At 56.7% G+C, this 25,381-nt stretch overlaps 2 protein-coding genes across 3 annotated transcripts; both read right to left on the reverse strand.

Moving 5' to 3' along the window:
* Window positions 1–364: 364 nt before the first annotated feature.
* LOC144277903 (volume-regulated anion channel subunit LRRC8D-like) lies at window positions 365–3,339 on the reverse strand. Its single transcript, XM_077838925.1, is given in 4 exon segments — window positions 365–484; window positions 962–1,636; window positions 1,638–2,105; window positions 2,107–3,339. Coding segments are annotated over 4 exon segments (2,496 nt in total).
* Window positions 3,340–10,828: 7,489 nt separating this feature from the next.
* On the reverse strand, window positions 10,829–23,801 carry LOC144277552 (volume-regulated anion channel subunit LRRC8E-like). Of its 2 annotated transcripts, none has more exons than XM_077838427.1 (3): window positions 23,594–23,801; window positions 16,721–16,863; window positions 10,829–13,330 (listed from the first exon to the last, which is right to left on the reverse strand). In XM_077838427.1, exons 2-3 carry the CDS (start codon window positions 16,856–16,858, stop codon window positions 11,147–11,149), a joined length of 2,322 nt encoding a protein of 773 aa, XP_077694553.1. In that variant the 5' UTR covers window positions 16,859–16,863; window positions 23,594–23,801; the 3' UTR covers window positions 10,829–11,146. The 2 variants fall into 2 exon arrangements, with proteins under 2 accessions (XP_077694553.1, XP_077694552.1); XM_077838426.1 differs by having other exon boundaries at window positions 10,829–13,402.
* Between the last annotated feature and the right edge of the window lie 1,580 nt (window positions 23,802–25,381).

Here is a 25,381-nt window from a genome sequence, read left to right on the forward strand (position 1 = left end):
TTTCCACGGGTAACGGAAACGTCCAGAGTTAGAATAGCAAATACTACAACACAGTGGAGTTTAGGGACAGATTTGCTGCTCCAGGGCATGGGCTGTTGGGGGCTAGGAGGAATCTTCCCCTGGGTCCAGGTTACTCCATTGCTGTCCACTGGGTGCCTCCTTCCACCTTCTTCTGAAGTCGCTGGTGTCGGCCACCGTAGGAGTCTGGGCTAGATGCGCCCCCTGCTGCAATTCAGTCTGGCTATTCCAGTGTTTCATGTGAGGATTTCAAGGGGCTGGTGTCCACACTGATTAATGGAGCCCCCTCTGGCCCAGTGTCCCATGGTATGAGAGGAGGTAAGGAGCTTATCTGTGCTGACTTGGGTCATATCCTCCTTGCGGCCTCATATCCAGGGGGGGAGCACTGGGTATTTTGGGGAAGGTGTCGTTCCTCCTCTAGGCCATAGGGTGGCCCTGTAGCCCCTCCACAGCAGATCTCCTGGTTCTGCAGGTGTAACAGGCTATGGATCCACAGGGCAGCTGATCTTCCAGCTGCTGTGGCTTCCCTGACCCTTCTCCTAAGCCCGGTTGTCCAGGGAGACACCATGGAGCTGGGCTGTGCAGGGAGAGCCCATCCCCCCAGCCTGGGCTGCCCCCCTTCAGTTGCCACCCCAGATTCAGCTGCACCCAAGCCCCTTTGTGAGCAAGGAGCATGGGCCAGGGTTGCCCTACTTGGGTGGGGGCTAGATTTTGCTCTGTGGTTATGATGCAGCAGGTGCTGTACTTGGTACAGATGCAGCCACCTGGACAAGGGGGCTCCATGACCAGCAAGGTCTCCGGAGACCCGGTGCCTGGGCTCTGTCCACTTGCTGCTGCTAACCAAGATCTCCTCCCTGTGCCCCGGAGCTACAGACCAGCCACATAACAGGCTCCCCAGCTGTCCACCCCCCAGGGACCTTTCTGGAGCAGCCAAAGGCCTCACGGGGGAGAGAGCAGAGACGGGTGTGGCGAGCACCTGCTTCACGTGAGACGGCAGGGTCTCAAAGAGGGTGTTGTCCACACTCAGCCCAGTCTGCTTAAGCAGGGAGCAGCAGCCTAGCTTAAGTGGGAGTGACTCCAAGGGGTTCCCTGTCAGCTCCAGCCTGGAGAGTAGCACCAGCCTCCCGATCTCAGCCGGCACCGTGGTCAAAGCGTTGTCCGCCAGCTGCAAAGATGTTAGCTCCAGACAGGCAAAGAGCTGGCTGGGCAGTGCCCTGATCCTGTTGCCAGTGATGGAGAGGTGCTGCAGCGTCCCCAGCTGGCCAATCTCCGCGGGGAGGAGACGAAGGAGGTTGTGGCTGAGGTCCAGGTGCCTGAGTCTCTTCAGGGTGAAGAAGGCATGGGGCAGAGACTCCAGCTCGTTGTGGGATAACGCCAGCTCCTCCAGGCTGCCCGCTGCCCCAGTGGAAGCGGACAGGGTGGCGATGCAGTTGTGCCGCAGCTTCAGGCCGGTGAGCTGTGCCAGATGCTGGAAGCCAGTCCCCTCCTCAAGGCTGCGGATGCCGCTGGAACGCAGACCCAGCCTCTGCAGGCCGGTTACATGCCAGACCAGCGGTGGGATCCTCTCCAGCTGGCAGCAGAGCAGCTCCAGCTGCTGGGGGCTGCTTGTCTCCTTCAGGACCTCCCAGTGCCTCCAGCTTGGTCCCGTCGTTCTGGATGCAGAAATGGCGGAGGTGGGTGGACATAGAGCAAGGAAGCTTGGTCAGCTTGGTCTGGAGCAGCAAAATCTCCAGGCTCTGGAGCTCCCAGAGAGCCTCCAGGGCCAGCACGTTGGAGCAGAGGTGACTGGAGAGATGCAGCTGGCGCAAGTTCTTCAAGGAGTAAAGCCAGGAGGGGATCTTGGTGATGTCAGTGAACTGGACGTGCAGCCCCCTGAGCCGTTCCTGCAGAAAAGCCAAGGCCATGGGCTCCATCGTGGCTAGGCAGCGGTACAGCCGCAGCTCAGACAGCGCCCCCATCTGGGCCACCTTGGCAGAGAGCTTCACCTCCACCATGCACTCCAGCCGCAGCACCTCCAGGTCTGCCTTCTGATAGACAGCCTGGGGCAGAGCCGGAAGGGCACAGAGCCTCAGCTCCAGCCGGCCCCAAGGCGTCCCTCCCCACCTGCCGCCGCAGCTCCTCATAGTCCCTGCGGTGCTCCTGTCCGATCTCCAGCAGTTGACTCTCGCTCATGGTGGAGAGGAAGATGGCAATCCTCTTGGAGCAGAGCGGGTCATATTGGTCAGCCATGTGCAGCAGGAAGGCCAAGTCATTGCAGACATTGGGGACAGACCTGAAGCTGCTCTCCTCGCTGGCTCGCCCAAAGGAATACTCCCTGAGCGGCCTCCGGAGGAGCCAGTAGAGGGTGTAGACCCCCACCAGCCCACTGAGCAGCACCAGGGCCAGGTAGCTCAGCAGCAGCTTCTGCAGGATGTAGGCCAGGCTGTGGGTGCAGGAGAAGGTGGCATGGCCAGCGAGGTCCTCCAGGCCCGGCCGGCACATGTGCCTGAAAGCAATGGTGCCGGCAGAGCTGGAGGCGTAGCCCAGCACGGCCAAGAGCTTTGCCACCTTGAACACCGTCTGCCCCACGTAGACCCAGTAGAGGAGGCTGGCAGCTTCAGTGTGCGCCCGGAAGGTGCGGATCTTCTCAAAGAGTGCCTTGGCCTGCTCCCTGTCCTTCCGGTCCAGGATGGTGGCGCTAGGGAAGGAGGATGCCTGCTCCGCCTGAGAGCCAGCGCCAACCTGAGAGATCTGGGCAGAGCAGGGTTTCATCCGGCCAAGCTTGCCTTCCGAGGGCTGGCAGGCTGTCTCCGAGAGAGCCTTGGTTGTCCAGGGTGAATGGAAGCACTTCCGGAGGATGGAGACGAACAGCTCGATCCTGGAGGAGGTCTTGGGGTATATGAACCAGAAGTTGTTACAGACCATCAAGAGCAGCGCGTGCAGGAGGGCCAGGTATGGGGAGTACTTGGAGTGCCACGGCAGCGCCTGGTGGTAGCAGACCTGGCCAATGTACAGGTACTGCTGGTAGTCAAGGTTGGTTGGGTGTCCACTGTGGGCAGCAGGAAGTTTCCTCCTGGTGCCGACCGGAGACGCCTCGGGTTCTGGGCCATCCAGAGGCCCTAAGGCAGGTCTGGGAGCTGGGGACCCACTTGCAGCCATGCTGGTCCTGCCGACAGGCAGGCACACCACCTGATCTGTGGAGATCAGCAGGGTCCCTGCGATGATGGAGATGGCCAACATTGCCAGGACCAAGTAGTCGGTGAAAACGTCCCACCAGGGCTTCAGAGTACTGAACGGGGCCCGGCCGTCACTCAGGCAGGCCACTTCCGTCAGGGAAAACATGGCTGGTGGGAGGGAAAGGATAAGGGTCAGTGGCTTAGAGGTGTTCTGAGCCTGGGTTGGTCCTTGGGAGATCCTGGCTCTGCCACAGACTCCCTCTGGGATCTTGGTCATATCACTTCGTCTCCCTGTGCCTCAGTTTCTCCATCTGTAGAATGGGATAATGATCCTTCCTTTGCCTATTTAATCTGTGAGCTCTTTGGACCAGGGACTGTCTCTGACTGGGTATCTGTGCAGCACCCTGCACAGGGGTCCCTGATCTCAGCTGGGACAGGGACTGTCTCTCACTGTGTGTCTGTGCAGCACCTGACACAATGGAGCCTCTAAGTGCTACCATAACACACCTAACAGAGAAACAGTTAATGGCATAGAAAGCCTTGAATGTGGAGGTTCAAAGATAGTGAAGAGACATGAGGGGTGGGTGCTGGGCGTTCCCCAGGGTCCCCTGCCCTCTTGCCACCCCGCGAAAGGGCCAGCACACATGCTGCTTCCATGTTTGCTCAGTGATGAGGTTCCGCCCTTCTCCTCTTGCCTCTGTCTTCTAGGGGACATTTGAGGGCCTGCTGGTCAAAGAAGCTGAGAACCCAGAGCTCAGCTGGGGCCCTGTGATGAAGTGGGAATTTTTTTGCTGTGTGTGCCTCAGTTTCCCTCCATACTTTGCATCGCTAACCAGTGGGGGAAAGGGCCAGGACACGAGCCCTGAGGCATGTGTCTCACCTGGCTGTCTGGGGTGGACTGAATGGCTCATTGAAGGACTGGCTGGAAACCAAAAAGACAGTGGGAACCCCAGCGGCCAGCACATCCACAGCTAGCAACCAGGGGGAGTTCCCCACTTCTCCACTTGCCAGTCCAAGGCCCCAGCTCAAGAACAAAGGGAAGAAGTGGCAGGGGAAGTGCTGTAGCCAGGGCTCTCACCTGGGTCTGACAGAGAGAGAGCCTGAAATGGAGCCCACGGCTGCTTGGCTGGGTGGGGTGCTGGCTTGGCGAGGTGGATATGTCTTAACCTTTGCTTCTCTGTGCTCGCCTAAGGACTTCCCGTGCTGTTGTAATAGACCCGACTGTTTGTAAAGGCTGCTTGGTGTCACTGCAAATCTTTCCCAGGGTGCGTTGGACCCTGAGGAGTGAGCAAGTCTCTGGCCCGGCATATGTCCCAGTTGGACTCTCTGGGCAAAGCTCCATGGGGTGAAGCAGTACGGCTGGAGCCCAGGGGCTCAGTCTCAGAGACGGGGAGGTTGCGTGGGCTAACCTAAAGGAAGAGTGGGACCCCTTGGGGGCTGTTTAAAAGCGGGGGTGTAGCAGTACCAGCCTGCAGTCCCTCTGGCCACCCACTCCTGGGGTTGGTAGATTCAGAGGTCTGGACCAGGTGAGCCCCTTCATAACTATCTTGCCACTGTAGCCCTTTGCTCTGCCACCTCCCCACAGGATCCTGCCCAACAGAGAGAGGGAGAAACTTGGCAGAAGGGCTGCCCTGCAGTTTGAATGCACAGGAGTGGGTGAGAGGAGGCGAACCAGCACTGAAATGATGTAGCAGAGGAGGGGTTAAATGTTGCACTCTGCCTATGGAGTGGTGCCCTGACTCTGTGTCTCAGGGAGGGCCTAGCACCTTCCCATGATGCTCTCACCAAAGGGACAAAGGACTTACTGCTGCTGCTGGCTCTGGGAGTGGCTCCCTTAGCTTATGAGGCAGCTGCCTGGCTTTGCGATGCTGTCGGGCAAGAGGTTCAGTCCTGGCTCTGCATATGAATCGCTGCTCTGTTCACAGGAGGTGGATGTGCAAAGTGCCCAGCTCCTCCTGGCAGAACCAGCCCCCTCTCACGTAGGGCACCTGAATCCAGGCATCTCGTCTCTTGGGAGCCCAAGCCAGCATCAGGCGCCAATGGAGGAAGGTATTTCACCTCCCAGAGTCTGAGCTCATGCACACCCCATCCCTCCCTAGCAGGGCTGAGAAGGACCAATGGAGCCTTGACAGTCTCCCTGTTAGGCCTTAGACTTATGAGCCTTCTCCTCTCCTCCCACGAAGGACATCGTTCACTTCGTCCCCTGATTTCCCTCCACCCTGCTCAGATCCACCCTGATCTCATGCCAGTAGAGTGAACCACTGACATCCGAAAGGCTAGACCTTAAATGGAGTGGTGTGGCCTAGAGTCAGGACTCCTGGGCTCTCTCTCCCCAGCTCTGGCAGGGGAGTGGGGTCTGACGGTTACAGCAGCGGGGGCTGAGTGTCAGGACCGTTGCTGGGACGGTTATTGTTCCAAACCATATGAAGTGCAGTTGGGGTGAGAGAATTAAATGCAATTCTAACAATTCTTTGCCTTCTCATTAGAAAGAATTGACAATGTCCCAGCCAGGGGACGAATCCCCGCACCTGTCTCACCACGGGCAGCCCGGAGCGATGCCGTGATGTGTCCAGCCTCACACAGGGAGTGGCTGGCAGAGCCAGGACTCCAGAACCACAGGCCAATGCGCTAACCACACAGCTGCCCTTGGCCACCTGCTTACCTGGGGCAAGGCATGTAAACCGGCTTGGATCCCTGCCCCCTCCAGTGCTCTGAATGAGACCGTTTTCCCCAACCAGCCAGCTGCTCCTACCAGCTGGATTTATCACCAGCACCCTCCCCCTCCGAAACCTTTCCCAGCACCCAGGGTGGTGCAGGTACCTCCTCCCAGCTACAGAAGTAGCTCGTCCCCTCCCCACTCCTGCGGAAACAGAACCAGATCCCCGTCTCCATGGGGCCGGATCCCTGTCGCCGTGGGACACCCTCTTGAACAGCTGGCTCTGGCTCTGGCCCCCTTTGGGGTTAGTCCAGGGATGTTTTTTGGGCGGAGAAAAGGGAACGAGAGAGAGAGACTGGAAGAAGGAGAGAGAAAGAGGGAGAGGAATGGCCCATGACCCAGAAGAGAACAAAGTTTTCTCTCCCTGCAACTAACTAACTTGAGTTCTTTATTGCCCCTCAGCTCTGCTAACCACTCCCTGCCCCACACCAATCCCAGGGGGAGCCCCTTACTCATACCCAGCAGCCTCCCCACCCGCTCAGGCCCGATCCTGCCCGGCAGCAGGGGGTCTGGCCCCCCTCTCTGGCCCGGGGAACAGCCCCAGAGAACCTCGAACCCTTTCCTTCCCACCTCCTGCCTCTCCTCATCCAGGCCCCCTCCGCTCACCTGCTGCTGAGCCTGGGGCTGCCGCTTGCCCTAGATCCTTGCTCCACCAAGTCTCTTCTCTACAGGGAAGAGTCTCCTCCAGCACCCCCCAGTCTTGGCCGGGGGCCTGGATTGTCCCCAGCCGGAGCCCTCCACATCCGGTCCATTGGAGTGGCTCTCTCTCTCCTGTCTCCATGGCAGCTCCAGGGAGCAGCGGAAGGATTGTGGAAGGAGGGAGCGTGACTTCCTCATTTGTTTCATGGGCCGGCTGGGAAGAGCTGTGTTAGCAAAAGGATCCAGCCAACTCTAACCCAAAGCACTTCCCGCATTAGTCCCACTGCTGGGGTAATGACCACCCCTCCCCTTGGACAGATGGGGAAATTGAGGCACAGAAGGCTGAAGGTCACAAAGCATGTCAGCAACAGAGCTGGCAACAGGATGCAGGCAGTCCTGAATCTCAGCTCCCCACTCTCCAGCCACCAGACCAAGGGCTGAGAGGCAGAACTCCTGGTGGATTCTGTTCCCAGCTGTAGGCCGTCAGTGGGGCTCAGTGGTCAGTGCAGGGAGAATCAGGACACCTGGGTTCTATCCCTAATGCTGGAAGAGGAGTGGGATCCAGTGGTTAGAGCGGAGGGAGGGGAGAAGGCTGGGAATCAGGACTCCTGGGTTCTCTCCCTAACTGGGTTGTGGGGATGGATCCAAGGGTCTCTTCTGGAATATTTTTATTTCCCCCTGTTTATAATACAACAGACACAGGCAGTGGCTTCCCACCTTCAGCTCCCGGTAGATCCAAACGGTAACGATTCTCTGCCGAGGCCAGCAGTAGGACTGAGGGACTGTAGAAAGTGCTTTGGTGTGAGGCGCTGCCGGGATCATGAGCCCAGTCCTTTGTCTAATGGAAAAAGGACTCCAATCCCTGAATGCACTCCAACGCAAACCCAGGGGATGGGATCCAGAGCGGTGGAGAGATCCTGCTGCTGAGCTCTGATCCACAGATGCCACAGAACCGGAGACAGGGGCTCTGGGTGCAGCTCGCACAGCGTTGGCCAGCAGATGGCGACGGATAGCCATTCTCAGGGCACCCCAGTACATGGAGGAGGTAGTGGGGGGCACGGTCTATTAGGCAGGGGTGGGTGTGAGGTGGTATGTGTTGAGATGGATGTGTGGTGTGTAAGTGCTGTTGGGGGGATGGGAGGCTTGTGTGTCTATAAGGCAGAGATGGGGGTGGGAATGGGTTGTGTTTGGGGGGGTTAGCACCTCAATTCCTAACCCCCTGTGGCAAAGCCCCCCCCCCGAGCAGCCACCGTGGGCCTAGGTTGAGATGCACTCTCAACCCCGGCCCTAAAGTTCCAGTCTGCCCCCATCTGCCCCCAGCTCCTTCCTGCCAGTAACTTGGAGCCAGGGCAGGAGGTGGTGGGGCCGGGCCCCGTCCCCCAGTGTTCCCTGGCCGGCTGCCACGTGAGTGGGGCATGGCTGGCTCCTGTCAGATCTGCAGCCTGGCCTGGGGCCCACGTACAGCATGGGGGAGGGAGCGGCTAAGCCCCCTGCCCCCCAGTCAGATGCCTGCTGAAGGGAATTCGGGATGCAGATAGGGCTGGATGGTGGCAGGAGGAGGAGGGTGTAATGCCCCCTGTTGGGTATCCTATGGGATTAGGGAGGAAGACTGGAGGAGAAGGGCTGGGATTAGGGGTGAGCAGCAGGATAACTGAAGGGAGATTGGGGGTGGAGGGAGGCCACAGGGGCTGAGATGAGTTGGTTTTAAGAGGGAGCTGGACACACTGATGAGGGCAGTTGTGTGATGGGGTTGCTGGGGATGGTGGGGAGCAGGACTCAGCACCCCTGGGTCTTATGTTCCTAATAGCATGTGCCCCAGGGTTTCAGCCAGCCACCGGCAGGGCTCAGGAAGGGATTCCCTCCCCCACAACCTCCCCATGTATTCTGGGAGGGGTTTGTTTTAATCTCCCTTTTCTGACACATCAGGGCTGGAGACAGGCTAGTGGGCAGGGATCTGAGCAGGTACCAAGCGTTCTCCCTTTGTCAGGCACTTGTCTGGTGGTTCTCGTGCACATGCTCTGGGTCCCAGTGATGGCCATATGTGGGGACAAGGGGGAGGAATTTTCCCCAAGTCAGATTGGCAGCGACCTTGTGAGGCTTCCACCTTCTTCTGCAGCATGTGGGTGTAGGGCACTTGCCAGGATTATCTGGGCATAGCTCACTTAAACATCTCCCTGCCATCTTGGAGGCCTTGGGCTCTGGTGCACCTCGGTCCCGCCTCTCCTCTGCCTGTGGCACGTAATAGTCTACAGGCTGCTTTCCTGGGGTACTCCGATCTCATTATGCAGTTGGGTTTGTTGTGTGGGTGCTGGTAGCCTGTGATAGACAGGAAGTCAGACTAGATGGTCCCCTCTGGCCTGAAACTCTGTGCCTCTCTGTGGCAGGGCAGGGAGGTTGGTGACACAGGGTCTGTGCAGCACCCAGCATGATAGGGGCCCCAATCATGGTTGGGGAAGGGGATTGTGCAGTGCCTAGTGCAAAGGGGGCCCCGCTCACATTGTGGGGGAGATGTTTGTGCAGCAGCCAGCATAATGGAGACGCTGCTCCGTTGAGACCTTTACCCGTTACTATGATAATACTGACGTTGGATCTGGCCCATATGTCCTCTGGTTCCAGGACATAGCTAAGGGGGGGGGGGTTCTCCCATAACTGGAGGGTGCCTTGCCGCTGGCTACCACTCAAGAAGGGTCCGATGTTGGAGTTCTTAGGAGTGCTCCCGCCGTCCTGGGAGCGACTGCCGAGGTGGCTGGGGCGTTGCTAAGACTGGGGTTTCTTGAAGCGCTACACCCAGCTCGGTGAAGAGATAAAGGCTGTTTGCACTGTTCACATTTCCAACTTCTCCCCTCCAGCTGCACAGAGCCAGGGCTCTGGTTCAGGCCCACTGCTATTACCAGGTGTGTGTGGATTGCCACCCCTCCAACCCCCTATACATCCTTGAATATAAAAGAAGGGCTCGATCCTGAAATCCTTCCATGACCTTTGCCTGAGTAAGGGCTCTAGACTCAGCTACCTGCAGCGCAGGAGAAATCAGTGCCTGTAATCCAGACCCATCTAGAATCCTGCTACAGAGAGGTGGGACTAAGGGGAGGAACCCCTGAGAGCCATGTCATTGGTGGAAAAAGCCATGCCTCAAGGAGGAGGAGGCGGCATGTCACAAGCAGGAGAAGCCACATCCAAAGGGGGAGGGTCAATGGGAGCCACACCCACCTCTTTAAATTTGTATGATAAGCACATACCACACCGGGTGGAAAAACCAGTTTCTCTTGGTACTGTAAATCCATTAGATGCTTCAACCAGGTAACTCTCCTTCCCCTCTCCAGGCAGATGACCTACAAAGCCAGCTGCAACCTTCCTTAGGAATGTGGTTACATCACAGTGGGTGTGGACTGCCAAAACTGAGACATGACCAAACACTAATGAAATTCAATCCTGCTGAGATCTTGGCCTCTTGTGACAGTGAGTTCCACTGGCTAATGATGCCAGAAAAGCATCCCTTTGAATCAGTGGAGTAGGTGGAGCTGTGGAATGAGGAAAGACTTTCCCATGGTTAAAGCCACAGCAAAATTTCAATTTTTTTTTTTTTTTTTCATAGATATTTAGGTCAGAAGGGACCATTATGATCATCTAGTCTGACCTGCACAACGCAAGCCACAGAATTTCACCCACCACTCCTACAAAAAAAAAAAAACCTCACACCTATATCTGTGCTATTGAAGTCCTCAAATTGTAGTTTAAAGACCTCAAGGAGCAGAGAATCCTCCAGCAAGTGACCCGTGCCCCATGCTACAGAGGAAGGCGAAAAACCTCCAGGGCCTCTTCCAATCTGCCCTGGAGGAAAGTTCCTTCCCGACCCCAAATATGGCGATCAGCTAAACCCTGAGCATATGGGCAAGATTCATCAGCCAGATACTACAGAAAATTCTTTCCCAGGTAACTTGGATCTTACCCCATCTAAAACCCATCACAGGCCATTGGGCCTATTTACCATGAATATTTAATTACCAAAACCATGTTATCCCATCATACCATCTCCTCCATAAACTTATCGAGTTTAATCTTAAAGCAAGATAGATTTTTTGCCCCCACTACTTCCCTCGGAAGGCTATTCCAAAACTTCACATTTGCATCCTCTCTAGATTACCCATCAGATTGGCCTGGAAATTCATAGGATAGGCTGTGGGCTGGGGTACAGTTTATGGGGCAGTAACCAAGGTGTGCTGGAGATCTAGCACTTTAAAACATGAGCTATTTACACACACACAAAAATTGTCCTTTTTTAAAAGCAATAAACGCTGCTTGTTAATAACACTAAAAAATAAGTATAAATAGAGTAATTTCTCCCCGGCAATCCAGGATACAACGTGGCAGCTCTGCCATACAGGATCACTGACTGTCCGACTGGGGTGAAATGTTGAGCCCCTCCATAGCCATGGCTGGGGGGATGATTCTTTGGTAAGACTCTTGGTGGGAGATCTCCCAGGTGCCTTTGCAGCTCTGGCCTGGGAGCAACACCTGCACCGGAGAGGAGCACACGAGGTACTTCCCAGCTCTAGTCACTGTGACAGTCTTTCTGCAGGTGGCCAAAGAGCCTGCCCCTGCTGCTGACTGTCCCTTCTTCTCATTCACTCTCCAGCCTCTCCCGGATGTCCACGGGCAGCATCTCATAGAGGGTGCTCTCCACCACCAAGCCACTGCGCTTGAGTGCCGGGCACCGCCCAATCTGAGGCGGCAAGGCCTCCAGGCGGTTCCCCTTCAATTCCAGCTTGCTGAGCAAGGAGAGGTTGCCCAGGCGGTGGGAGAGGGTGGAGAGCTTGTTGTGTCCCACCATCAGAGTCTTCAGCTTCTTGCAGAAGAAGAGCTCATCGGGCAAGGTCTCCACTGAGTTGGAGGAGATGGCGAAGTACTGGAGATTCTGGAGCACACCTACCTCCGGGGGGATAACCTGGATGCCATTGTTGGAGAGGTCAAGGCAGCGGAGCTTGGTGCAGAGGAAGAGCTGGGAGGGCAGGGTCTCTATTTTGTTGCGATTGAGGTAGAGCTGCTCCAGGCCCTTGAGCTTCCGGATGTGCTCGGGGATATAGGCAATGTGGTTGCTCCAGAGCTTAAGGCAGACAAGCTTGCGGCAGTGCTGGAAGCTGAGGATCTCCTCGATGGAGCGTAGCTGGTTGTCTTTCAGGTCCAGCTCCTGCAGGCTGACCAGGCTGAAGACGGCATGGGGGATACGCTCCAGGTTGCAGTTGACCAGCTCCAGCTCCCGCACGTTGACCAGCTTCTTGAGGTTGTTGAGGGTCACCAGCTTGGTGCCGTCGTTGAGAATGCACAGACGCTGCAGGTGAGTCGAGACGTCGGTCACGCTGGGCGGCACCTTGGAGATGTTGCTGTGCAACGAGAGCACCTTGAGGTTCCTCAGCTCCCGGAGGCTCTCCAAGCCGGACGCCCTCCCCAGTTCCTGGCTGAAGAGGCCGGAGAGGTGGAGCTCCTCCAGCCCGCGCAGGCTGTAGACCCACAATGGCACTTCCTTGATTTCGTCAAAGGTGGCCTGCATCACCTTGAGGTGGTCCCGCAGGAAGACCAGGGAGGCAAATGGCAGCTTGACGGGGCAGTTCAGCAGGGAGAGCTCCTGGAGGTGAACGAGCTGGGCCACCAGCGGTGGGAAGGTCACATCCTTGAGCATCTCCAGCTTCAGGGCCTCCACCTCAGACAGCTCAAAGACTGTGTCAGGCAAGCCAGACAGCATGAAGAGGTGGAGCTCCAGGCGGCCCAGGGCATTCCGCTGCAGCTTCTGCCGCAACTTCTCCTCTGTCCATTCGTGGTTGAGGTTGAGCTGCTTGAGCTTGCTTTCGCTGACCTCGGAGAGGAAGACGGCGAAGCGCTTGGAGTAGAGGGAGTCATACTCGTCGATCAGATAAAGCATGAAGGCAAAATCATTCTTGACATCAGGGATGTCGCTGATGCCCGTCTCCTCTCGCACGTAGCGGAAGGAGTACTCCTTCAAGGGCCGGTGAAAGAGCCAGTACAGTGTGTATAGGCAGGTGAGGCCGTAGACGCCCAAGAAGCAGATGTAGCAGATGGCCAGCTTGGAGAAGAGGTGGGCCTTGGTGTGGTTGCAGCAGAAGTGGTCGTAGCCTGTCATGTCCTCCATCTCCATGCTGCAGGGCACAATGAAGTGGATGTTCTGCACCAGGGCGGCATTGTAGGCCGTGATGATCAGGAACTTGAAGACCTTGAGAACAGACTGTCGGACGTACATGGTATAGAGGATGTCTCCCTCCTCCACGTGCAGCCGGAACTTCTTCACCTTCTCAAACAAAGCCTTGGCCTGCTCCCCTTCCTTCTTGTCCAGCAGGCTGACTGCAGGAGTCTCCGCTACCTTCTTCTCAGAGATGGACTGGACAGGCTGTAGAGCAGGGTGGGGCTCGGGCATTTCATCCTTGATGCTCTTCCTCCGCCCGTCTTCCTTCTTTGAGGTCGTCCCATCTTGGTTCTCCCCAGAGACCTCAGAGAGGGCCCGGGTAGTCCAGGGTGAGTCAAAGCACTTGCTAAGGATGGAAATGAAGTGCTCAATCTTCGAGCTGGTGCCTGGAAACTTGAACCAGAAGTTGGCACAGACCATGAAGATGAGGGTGTGGATGACCACCAGGTAGGGGAAGTACTTGGCGTACCAGTGCAGGGCTGTCTCATAGCACATCTGGTTGATGAAGCTGTACTGCTGGATGTCCAGGTTGTTGCGCAGGCCGCTCATCTCCCGGGAGGACAGGGGTGTGTCTGGCTCCGAGGCGTTGAGTCTCTTCCTGGTGAAATTCTGGCATGTTTCAGAGAGTGGGGCACCAGCAGGGACATGGTTGGGGAGGCAAATGATTTTGTCCTGTGTCACCTGGGGATATGGCCACAGAGGGGAACAGGTGAGGAAACCGTGGGGGATGCTGATTCACACCAGCTGGGGGTCTGGTCCCATTGACTCCAATGGAGCAATGGCCAATTGACACCTGCTGGGGGTCTGGCCCTGTATGTCATGCAATGGTCCATGTACAGTTCTGCCCCCTGAGCACCGACTGCAGGCTGCAGTCACACATATTTCAGGACAATAGTGATAACAGGGGCACCGAAGCCTTGCCCAACCCAGGAGCCCCGAGGGTAGCTTAGACACGCCAGCACGCCCTCAGTGCAGAGGTGCACCCTGGGAACGCTGTAGGCTCCGTGACACGCAGTGTGCTGGGAGTTGCAGTCTCAGTGGGCTGCGCCGCTGGAGCACGACCCATTCTGGCCCCACTTCGGCTGCCCCTGGGACAAAGGAGACTGTCCAAGAAGCACAGTTGGCGGTGAGGAACCATGTCTAGTAGTTAGAGCTCAGGTGCTTGGAGTTAGGTTCTATCCCTGGCTCTGGGAGGGGGGTGGGGTCGAGTGGTTAGAGCAGGGGGGGCTGTGAGCCAGGTCTTCTGGATTCTCTCCCCAGCTCTGGGAGGGCAGTGGGGTCTACTGGGTTAGACCAGTGGGGTGGGGAGTCAGGACTCTTGGGTTCTATCCCCGGCTCTACCGCTGACTCTCTGTATTACCTTGGGCTCCTCCCTTCTCTCTGTGCCTTCATTTCCACCTCCATAAAATGGGCATTATACCAACTCCAGGGAGGTAGCAAGTTTCTAAAGCACCTGGTGAGGCTGAGACAAATGGGACTAGAGAAGGTCAATGAGCTGCTAGTTCATGCCGGCATCTTACCCCACAGCTAGAGAGCAGCAAGAGCGTCCCATGAGCTTAGCCTGTGAATGTGTGCACTGCACACGGCACAGACCAACCCCATGAGGAGCTCCTGTGATTCAGTGCCCATGCTAAGCCAGGCCATTGCTAATCACAACCCAGGAGTCCTGACACTGAAGGGAACAGGACCCGCCGTGATGTTGTTAGGTAGGAGAGCACGGGAGGGCAGGTGGCAGGAAGCAGAGACGAGCTGATCAGGGTACTGTAAAGAATTATTGCCCCTCGTTCTGCAGAGCCTGAGCTGGCCCAGTGGCATGCAAAAGAAAATCCCCCAGCTCCTGGTTACTGCAACCCCAGGGCCATGTGACTTCCTTTTGCAGAAACTGTCTTTCAGCCCCTGGCTCTAAGCAAGCCAGACCCACCTGTGCAGTGTGGGTGACATTCCCCATCTATGGGTGACCAACCTCCTACTGTGCCAGCTGATGGAGCTGCTCCTTCAGCTCAAGCAATAGAGTGCTGTGCGGATGGTCCCAGTGTCAGCAGGGTCTGAATGTGCGCGTACTGGGGATTTGCCTGAGGTCACCCCAAAAGTCAGTGGCAGAGCCGGGAATGAAACCCAGGAGTCCTGCCTGCCACTACTGCCGCTCCTCTGCCTTCACCATGACTAGATCCCATTCCTCTCCCCGAGCTGGGGATAGAACCCAGGAGTCCTGACTCCCAGCCCCCTGCTCCGGCCACCATCTCAAGGGGGTTTCTCTTTACTTCCCTGGCAGATCCCACCATCCCCTGGCATCTCATTGGTTGGCAGTGTGGCAGGTGCCTGAATGGTTAACTCAAAAGGGGGCCAGCGGGGAGCTAATCTCACTCCTGTCCTCCTCCCGAGTGGCCCTGGGGTTTTGCCTATGGGACTTGTTGCCACGGATATTCTCCCTGATGCCACAAGAGACGGATATTGTAACAGGGCTACTGCCTTGTGCACCTGCTGCTTGGCTTCTGTATGGACACACTCCTCCCCCCAGTATTGGGGGGACCTTCATCCAGGGATGACCGAGCACCCCCCATCCCAATGGGGATGACAGACCAGCCTAAAACAGGGCTAGGTGGAGGAGGGGTAGCTCATTCAGGGGACAGAGATGGGGGGAGGGTGATTCTCCCATCTCCCCCCATTCCACCCCAGAATGCAAAGCTGCTGACCCATCAGCTAACCACTAAAATTCAAGTCTGACATTTATGAAGTGGGGTCTAGTGGTTAGAGCTGCAGGCAGGGCAGGTACAAGGATGTTTTGCACCCTAGGCGAAACTTCCACCTTGCACCTGCCCGACCCACCCCCCCCCAGCGGCCCGGGGAGCCGTGCGGCAGCTCCCCACCCCAGCTCACCTCTGCTTCGCCTCCTCCCTGAGCACGCCACCGCCGTTCCGCTTCTCCCGCCTCCCAGGCTTGCAGCGCCAATCAGCTGTTTGGCACCGCAAGCCTGGGAGGGAGAGAAGCAGAGTGGGGCGGTGTGCTCAGGGGAGGAGGCGGAGCAGAGGGGCGGGGTAGGAGTCAGGGTTTTGTTCCCAGCTCTTGGAAGGGAGTAAGAATAAGGGGGAGGGGCTGGGAATCAGGACTCCTGGGTTCTAGTCTCAGCTCTCTTTTCCCCCACATGGATCAGCCCAGTGGGCCCATCTAGCTCAGCAGCCTGTCTCTGATCAGGCTCACACGAGACGGGCTGAGCTGAGCTCAGCCCCTTTCATTCCTGTTGCTGAGCCACAGTCTTCGCTCCCCACCTTCATCCCATTCCCCAGGGCAGCCCGTGATCCAGCCGCACCCCAGACATGCTGGGGCAAGCTTCCTGCCTGGGCACGAATCCCCTGCACGGATACAATACATCCAGGGGAGGCAGACACCTCCGGATCGGGGGGGCAACTCCATCTTAGGGCCTGTATTGATGGCCCTCGCCCTTCCCCCTGCTCCCCTTTCCCTCGAGCCCTGGGCCCACCCTCTCCTCTCCCAGCAGGAGGGTGGCATTCACCCACCCAGCCGTTTGAGCTCCAGGGAGGTTCTGATCCAAAGTTCCCAGTTCCCCAGGGGTGTGTCTTCCAGCCGCCTTGCGTCATGGCAGAGTGCTTGCTGGGATGTCCCTCCCACAATGCAACAGGGCGTCCACTGTGGACAAAGGACTCCATTTGCCCCAGCAGCGATTTGACGGGCAGGAGGGGACAGGAAAAGGGGTGTTCTTCCCAGCCGGCTGCCGCCTTCTCCTCCGTTTCCACTCTTGCTTCCGGCTGGTTTGTGGGGTCTGCATCCTGCTATTATGAGCACCACTGCCACTTACTGACCGGCATGAGCACATCACCTTCCAGTGGCTGCTGGGGATAGAACTTTCTACTGCTGCTGCAGGAGATTCTTCTTCAGCTCCAGAGGGAGAAGGATCCAGAGGCCCCAGGTCCTATCCCTGCTACTGCATGGGTGGCGTCTCACAGAGGGTGGTCCCAGCCCACCCCCCAGCCCGGTACCCACCTGCAGGGTGCAGCCAAAAACCCCAATCATGAGCATGGCCACCGTGATGTATTCAGCCAGCACATCCCACCAGGGCTTGAGCACCTTGAAGGCCGGCTGCTGGTCCGTGAACTGCTTGAACTCAGCTACAGGGATCATCCTGTCTGCAGAGAGAGGGTGGGGTTAGGCTGGTGGAGGCCTCTCCTCCCTAGTGACCCCCAGTTCAAATCCCAGCTCAGGTCCAGTGAGCTTGATGGATCCTTGGTCAATCTGGAGGAGTGAAGGGGGCCCAATTATGAAAACAAGAGGCAGCACTGTGTAACCGGACTGCAAGAGGGCCATTGGGAGGGAGCTGGCCCCTGGGAAGAGGGCAGGATCCCAGCCCAAGAGAGAGAATTGTCCTACCCTGATTCTCTTTCACCTCCATAACACCAACCATCCCAGAGATCATTACACACTGTACATGGGGATGGATCGTTTGCCCAGTCCTGACATGCAGCCAGCTCTGGGGTGGGGCACAGCCACTGGTTAACAGCCCCCCAACAGCCTGAGACAGGAGAGCCCTGTTCTGAAAGTGAAAGTTCCAGGGCAGGATGTCGGGAGGCAGAAGGCGATTACTCATGTCAGAAATTGGGCAGGACACCAGGGGTCACACCCTGACTCCTGGGAAGAATGGCTCATCTGATAACCACAAAAGGTCAGTGCTTCGGTCTCATGCTGCAGTGCAGCTTTGGGACCAGAGCTGACTGCGAGGGGAGAGCGCCCCACACTGAGCCACTGCCCCGCGCCCTGCAGAATAGCTCCCCCAGCGCAGCTCTGAGACATCAGGGTCAGCACTGACTCCAAGGAGAGCCTCCCTCCCTGCAGCACAGCGCTCCCTGCTGGTCACCCACACCGGTCTCATTGAGCCACCTTTCCCCTCCTGCCTGGCTTTGTTCCCTGCAGACATGGGATGGGGGCTACCCACAGAGTCATTGGGAAGGTTGATCCAGGACATCAATACGGGCAGGGAGTGGGATCCTGGAGAAGGCCAAGGGGAGACACTGGGGTCCCATTTCCCCTCTACCAGTCCCAGCATCCCTTTGAAAACTGATCCAGCCAGCTGTAGATTTCACCCCTCTGCTGGCTCGGGATGAGCCCAACCACCTGGCACAAAGGGCACTGGGTGGGGCTTTAATGGCCCAGCGATGGGGGAGCCCTACCCAGCCCAGGCCCTGGAACCCCCCCCCCACCTTGGAGCAGGGTTCCAAGCACCATAGCAACGCCCTGTGGCCTCCCTCAGACAACAGAGATGGGGTGACCCTCGCTGAGGGTCACAGAAGGCAGATGGGTCGACTCTGATCCCAGTGCTGGGCTTTACCTAGCCCGGCCCAGTAACCCAGATTTGGGGGGCGTAATCCAGACTCCAGCCTCAGTGTTGTGCAGCAGGAAAAAATTCTTCATTTATCCCAGGAACCCTGACTTCCAGCCTCTGCCCCCCCTCTAATGAATCCACTAGATCCTGTTCCACCCTCCCCCCGCCAAGCTGGGGATAGAAGCCAGGAGTCCTGGCTCCCAGTCCAGCCTGCTCTAATCACTCGATCCCACTCCCCTCCCAGAGTGGGAATAGAACCCAGGACGCCTGGTTCCCAGCACCATATGTTCTGACTCATAGATCCTACTCCCATTTTATAGCTGGTACTAGAACCCAGGAATCCTGGCTCCCAGCCTCCTCTGCTTTAAGCACTAGATCCCACTTCCCTACCCAATTGGGAATAGAAGACATGAGTCCTGGTTCCTGGTCCCCCCTGCTCTGATGCTAAACCCCACGCCACTCCTGGAGATGGGAAGTTTAACAGCCCCCCCCCGCCCCAAAATCACACTGACCCTGCACTCCCCCGAGTGCTCTCAGGTGTGTCCTGCACCCCACATCCTGCCACCTTCTGGTTGCTGTGCAGAGAACACCTCCAAGTCTCCGGATATAGGGTCTGCAGCTCAGATTTATCTCTGGTGGGAATGGAGCCAGAGTTTGCTCAATTGGCGCCTACATGATTCTTAATGATTTAGCTCTTGTGAAAGTGTACCCAATCGCCCCAGATGGGGAGGCTCTTTATGCTCCACCCCCACAAGCAGCTACGCCCAGGAAGCAGTTCTGTGAGCCCATGTACACACCCCATCCTCCTGCCAATGTCTGCCACCCCTCCCCTCAGGGTATACCCTTAGGGAGGAGTCTTTGTGGCCTATTCAGTCTTTGTTTTTTCCATCCACATTCCTGGATTCTATTCCCATCATTGGGAGGGGAGCAGGGTCTAGTGGTGAGAGCAGGGGAGCTGGGAGTCAAAGCTCCTGGGTTCCAGACTCTGACAGTGTGTGATCTTGGGCAATTTCTTTCTCTCCTTTGTGCCTCAGTTTCCCCAACTCTAGGAGACAAACTTCTCCTTGCCGTTACACCTTGCAAGGCTTGTGTGGCTTAATGACCTTTGCACAGTGCTGTGACCCGTAGGCAGGACGAGGAGCATGATCATTTTTATTGCACTGACCAATGTTATGTGGGGACCGCTGACCAGCAGGAAAGTCCATGGCTTTGCCTAGACATTTCCCCTCCAACCCAGTCGGGTGCTACTCCTGCTCCCCAGAGGAAATGCCTTTCCCTTTGCTCATGGTGGAGAAACCCCCAAGCCAGCTCTTATACAAGGGATGTCGTCCCTGCAGCTGCTTCCCTGTGGTTTGTATGTTGTGCCTGCCTGGCAGAGTAGAGTAAATATTTCCATGGACAGTGCTGGGCAGCAGGCAGCGCGGGAAGCAGCAAAGAAAGCTGAAGGCAGTTTGGGGCAATCCGGGGAATTCAGACACTTACAGGACTTTTCAGAGCAGAGAGAATTTTTAAAGGCAGGGTTGGAACTTTCCAGGGAAAGCCAGAGTTCGAGCGGGAGAAACTCTCTGCTCGACTGCTGGTCTACACTCCCCATGCAGAGCTGCAGATAGAAGCCAGGAGTCCTAATTTCCAGCCCCCCTTGCTCTAAGCTCTAGACCCCACTCCCCTCCCAGAGCTGGGGAGAGAACCCAGGAATCCTGACTCCCTACTCTAACCACTAGACCCCACTGTTCTCCCAGAGCTGGGGCTAGAACCCAAGAGTCCTGCCCCCCCACTCTAACCAGCAGACTCTACTCCCTTCCTTCTCCCCCAGCTAATTTTGATAGTATAAATTCCCTAGGAGCGAGGGTGTAGAGGGTTGGCAAGTGGCACAAGGTACTAGCATCCAAGCACACGGCCAGGAACCCCTGGGTTCTACTCTTGGCTCCACCACTGACCCGAAGTGTAGCCTTGGGCAACTCCCTTCCCCTTGGAAAAGGCAAAGGGCTGAGCACTGACACAAACCCACTGCCAACTAGGGCTTTGGGGGAGGGGTCACTCGGCTGCAGAGTAGGGACAGATCCCATACCCTCCAACTCTGACAGAGGAGAATCACCATGAGCAATTTAGGCCTTGTGACACCCTCATTCCATCCAGCAGAGGGTGGCAGTAGGAATACCTACGTAATCCCATCTCCCTGCCCTGCCCCCCCGTATCGTTACGTCTGAGATTCATGTTTGGCTAAGCCAAGTGTTACTAGTGAAACAACACCCAAACATAACAGCCGGATTCCTCCAGCGTCCATGGAGCTTACAATCAACTGAATCCCTCAGGGATCCTGACATGGGGAAGGTCCCGCAGGGGAAAGAAAAGGCATGGGTAACTGCCCCTGCTGCCAAACTGGGGCAGCCAAGGGTTCTGAGAGCCATTGAACCAGACTGAAACCTTGCATACGATGGAAACCACTTCAAGCCAGGGGGTGTGGCAGGACCCCTAGTTCCAGCACCTATGGGGGCAGTCCTGGAACCCTTGTCCAGCATGGGCAGCTGTGAGTATAAGATCCCCGCTCCAGCCTCTGGGGAGCAGTTCAGGGGGCCCAGTTAGCATCTGCTAGACCCTGTGCAGATCAGGACTCATCCAGCACCCCCTTCTCACTGAAGCCCTTAGAGCATCCCTCAGACCATCCCAAAATCCATCAAAGGGCAGAACCCAATGGATTTGGGGGGGATTTCAGAAAACCAGAAAGGGAGGACCCTGCCATCTCTGCAGCACACCCACAGCCTCCAGCACCTCTGTGATTGTCTGTGGCTCAGTGAGCTGGCTGATGGCCCAGTCCTGGGGATGGTTTTGTTTAATATCTTCATTAATGATCTGGAGGATGGTGTGGATTGCACCCTCCGCAAGTTTGCAGATGACACTAAACTGGGAGGTGTGGTAGATATGCTGGAGGGTAGGTATAGGATACAGAGGGACCTAGACAAATTAGAGGAGTGGGCCAAAAGAAATCTGATGAGGTTCAACAAGGACAAGTGCAGAGTTCTGCATTTAGAAAGGAAGAATCCCATGCACCACTATAGACTAGGGACAGAGTGGCTAGGCAGCAGTTCTGCAGAAAGGACCTGGGGGTTACTGTGGACGAGAAGCTGGATATGAGTCAACAGTGTTCCGTTGTTGCCAAGAAGGCTAACGGCATTTTGGGCTGTATAAGTAGGAGCATTGTTAGAGGATCGAGGGAAGTGATCATTCCCATATATTCGGCATTGGTGAGGCCTCATCTGGAGTACTGTGTCCAGTTTTGGGGCCCACACTACAAGAAGGATGTGGAAAAATTGGAAAGAGTCCAGCAGAGGGCAACAAAAACGATTAGCAAAAAGAAAAGGAGGACTTGCGGCACCTTAGAGACTAACAAATTTATTTGAGCATAAGCTTTCGTGAGCTACAGCTCACTTCATCGGATACAAAAAGCTTACGCTCAAATATATTTGTTAGTCTCTAAGGTGCCACAAGTACTCCTGTTCTTTTTGTGGATACAAACTAACACAGCTGAAAAATGAAAAACTCTGAAAAATGATTAGGGGGCTGGAACACATGAGTTATGAGGAGAGGCTGAGGGAACTGGGGTTGTTTAGTCTGCGGAAGAGAAGGATGAGGGGGGATTTGATAGCTGCTTTCAACTACCTGAGAGGGGGTTCCAAAGAGGATGGATCTAGACTGTTCTCAATGGTAGCAGATGACAGAACAAGGAGTAATGGTCTCAAGTTGCAGTGCGGGAGGTTTAGGTTGGATTTTAGGAAAAACTTTTTCACTAGGAGGGTGGTGAAGCACTGGAATGGGTTACCTAGGGAGGTGGTGGAATCTCCTTCCTTAGAGGTTTTTAAGGTCAGGCTTGACAAAGCCCTGGCTGGGATGATTTAGTTGGGGATTGGTCCTGCTTTGAGCAGGGGGTTGGACTAGATGACCTCCTGAGGTCCCTTCCAACCCTGATATTCTATGCTTCAATGATTAACGTCTTCCCCTCGAACACCTCAACTCATCTCTGCTCATCCTCCCCACAGGTACCCAGTTGACATCCCAAATGCCTAATCTCCCAGACAGAAAGGAGGTGGGGGGATGGATGCACACAGCCCCTGGCCTCAGAGCAAGGGGAGAAGGGGGTACACACAGAGCCTCTGGCATGGGGGGGGACCTGGTATCGGGTCCAGAGTAGGAGGCCCCACGGCCCAAGCTGCTCCTGGCATGCAGGAGCCAAGAGGTTCATTCTGTGAGCAACCAGGGGCATCGCTGCCCAGGAGGAGCCTCCCCCACTGTCACCTTTATCGGCCCCATTGCAGCAGGGGTGATCAGTGAGTCCCACAGGCTACCTGAGGGCACACCCGCCCCGTGTCCCCCTCTCAGCCTGGCCTGGAGAGCAAGCACTTGGGGACTTCCAGAAGAGAGTTCTTCTTCCTTCCTTCCTCGCCCTCCGCTCAGCCCAGGTCCCTCATCCTCCCAGGCTCCATGCAAATTATTCCCATTCCCCCTCCCACCCATTGCTGGTCACCTCCAGCCATACCCAGCCCCCAGGCACCCCCTAACCATCCCCAGTCCCCCCATTCCTGGGCCCGGACAGTTAAGCCAAGCGCTCAGGCAACACCGAGTGCCTGTCATCCCCAGGCAACCCCTACGCATCCCCATGCTCCACATTTCTGGGCACCCCCAGCCGTACTCAGGGCCCCTACCCCACCATGACCCACCTCCCCAGCCATGCTCGACCTGAAGGCACTCCAGCCTCTGCGCTCACCCCCGCCCCCTTTTCACACATGCTCCGGGATGTGGTTTGGGGCCTGCTCCTCTCTGGGGGTGCTGGCTGGGATGAGGGGAAATGCAAGTGGGGTCCCACCGAACAGGCCACAGGGGGCAGGATGCATTTCCTGTAGATGTGCCACCCCTGAGGAAAATCTGCACCCCCAAAACTCTCTCCCCTGAGGCAAACAAGCACTTGCTTACCCCACCTACAGGTGCCAACCCTTCCAGCCCCTCCCTAGTAAATCTGGATTCCCCCCACCCCCCCAAAAATGGTCCCCTTTCTCCTAAGGACAAATTCCCCTCTCCCCCTTCCTTGGGGATCCAAGGCCCCTCTCCCCTTTTCTGGGACCAACCCCAACTCACCCAGGGGCAAAGCCAGGTCATAGAATATCAGGGTTGGAAGGGACCTCAGGAGGTCATCTAGTCCAACCCCCTGCTCAAAGCAGGACCAATCCCCAATATTTGCCCCAGATCCCTAAACGGCCCCCTCAAGAATTGAACTCACAACACTGGGTTTAGCAGGCCAAAGCTCAAACCACTGAGCTATCCCTCCCCCAGATCCCACTTAAGCTCCCTTCCTGCCCCCAGTAGTCCTCCTCCCTTCCTGGGGAGTAAATCTGGATTCTCACTCTCCCGCCAGGTGTAAATTCACATTCCCCCTTTCCTCCTGCGGGAGTGGGGGGGGGATCCGGATCCCCCCCCTTTTCCTCCTCCCATCCTGGGTGGGTGGAATCTGGACGACCACTCCCCCTACCCGCTTTGCCCGTGTAACTTACCAGCTCTCCGTTCCCACTGCCCAGCCGGCTGCCTTGCCCGGGGCTCAGCGGGGCGCAGTCAGGGTGATTCCGCTGCGCCCCCCGCGGCGGTGACGGGCTTCTCCAGCGCTGCCTGCTGCCTCGGCTCCCGGGCACCCCCCCGCCGGTGCGGGAGTGACTCACCCAGCCTGACGAGCTCCGGCCCAGCCCCGCCGCTGGGCTGGGTTTGGGGAGGGAGGAGACCCGGGGCAGAGCAAACACGCGGCGGCTCCACGGGCACCAGCCACAAAGCGGCAGCGACCCGCACAGCGGGGGCCCGAGACTCGCGGGTCCCTCCCCGGCTCCGCGAGGGGAGTGGGAGCTAGTGGTGAGAGCGGGGGGCGTTGGGAGCCAGGACTCCTGCATCGCTGCCAGAGTCTCACCAGGCACCCTGAGGGGCAACCCTTCTGCTCTCTCCGCCTCCGATTGGGCGGGTGGGCAGCGGCCCTCCCTTTCCTAAAGGGTTTGGGCTGGTCAGGTGACAGGAACGGTAATTGCACATTACAATTATCTGATTATTTAATCTCTCACCGGAATTGTGGTCTGAAGTCAGCCCATGGCTGTTGCTCATGGACCGGAGAAGATTTCAGCCTCTGCGATAACAATCTAACGTTTCTGCAGCTTCTGTCAATGCCAGGTACTTTGCAAACTACTTATAAGGATCACTTCGTTCCCTGCAAATGAAAGGCCGCCACTTCTGGGGTGGGAAGCAGCAGGTGTTTAACAGCGCGTCAGTGACTCGATGCAGGGATCATTCACACAGCAATAGAAATGCAGCCAGCTCTGGGGTGGAACATGGCAGCTGTTTAACAGCACACAGCAACACGCCGCAAGAACAATTGTGCAACCAATCATTGCATTGAAAAATGTTCCCCAAGGTGGGTTAGAAGCCCTCCGGGAGCTGTGCTAAATGCTGGGTTTTGTCATAGGAGGAAAAGGGCTTATGAAAAAGCTCTTGTTTATGTTCTCGAGGAAGTGGATCATTGCAGCAGGCAGAAGCTGTAATGGTCTCAAAGCCTGTCATTGTCTGGGTGAAATTCGACCCCCTAGCTACTCCGCACAACCCATCTTGGAGACAATCAGATGGGGCGTGTGAGCTGGGATTCATTCAACAGGGATGTTTGGATGTGAATCAGTGGAGCGGGTGTTTGGGAAGGAAAATCTCCCCCTTTGCCACTCAAACATCACAGCCCAGTGCTGGGACCTGAGATTCTGGGATTGAAAGTGACGAGGGACAAAAAGCCCAACCGGCTACCCCTTGCTCCAGGGATCTGGGAAACTACAGCAAGGAAATGAACTATTAACTATCACGTACTATCGGGACCCATGGGGGCGGAGGGCATGTGGGGGGACAGGTGCCTGGTACCCACAGCCGTGGCTGCTGGGATGTGGCTCCCTGCTCATCTCACTCCCCCAGTGCACAGAGGAAGTGGATGGGGCTGCGTGACAGGGCCAGGATCAGGATGGAGGGGAGTGAAAGCTGCACCCTGTGTGTTCTGGCCCCCTGCCCAGCATTGCATCTATATCTCAGAGCCTGCAATCAGATCCTAGATCTGGAAGGGAAGTGGGGTCTAGTAGTTAGGGCAGGGTAGTTGGGAGTCAGGACTCCTTGTTTCTGTTCCTGGTAGGCCCATCAAGAGAAACTGGGGCTCCAATACATCATGTTCACTGGGGCCCCACCCCCTCCCATTTCAGCCCAGTTACAGGTGTTTGGGGGGGGCCCCAGTACAGTTGTCTCCCACTTTCCACTGCTCTCATCAGCCCTGGATC

Source organism: Eretmochelys imbricata, chromosome 20 (genome assembly GCF_965152235.1).
Source record: "Eretmochelys imbricata isolate rEreImb1 chromosome 20, rEreImb1.hap1, whole genome shotgun sequence".
Classification (NCBI taxonomy): Eukaryota; Metazoa; Chordata; order Testudines; family Cheloniidae; genus Eretmochelys; species Eretmochelys imbricata.

Excerpts from the sequence above, each read along its gene's own strand:
- LOC144277552 (XM_077838426.1), bottom strand. The coding sequence starts at position 16,858 with ATGATCCCTGTAGCTGAGTTCAAGCAGTTCACGGACCAGCAGCCGGCC. Across the intron at positions 13,403-16,720 it reads TTTTTGGCTGCACCCTGCAG|GTGACACAGGACAAAATCAT; the intron begins GTGGGTACCGGG and ends CCATATCCCCAG.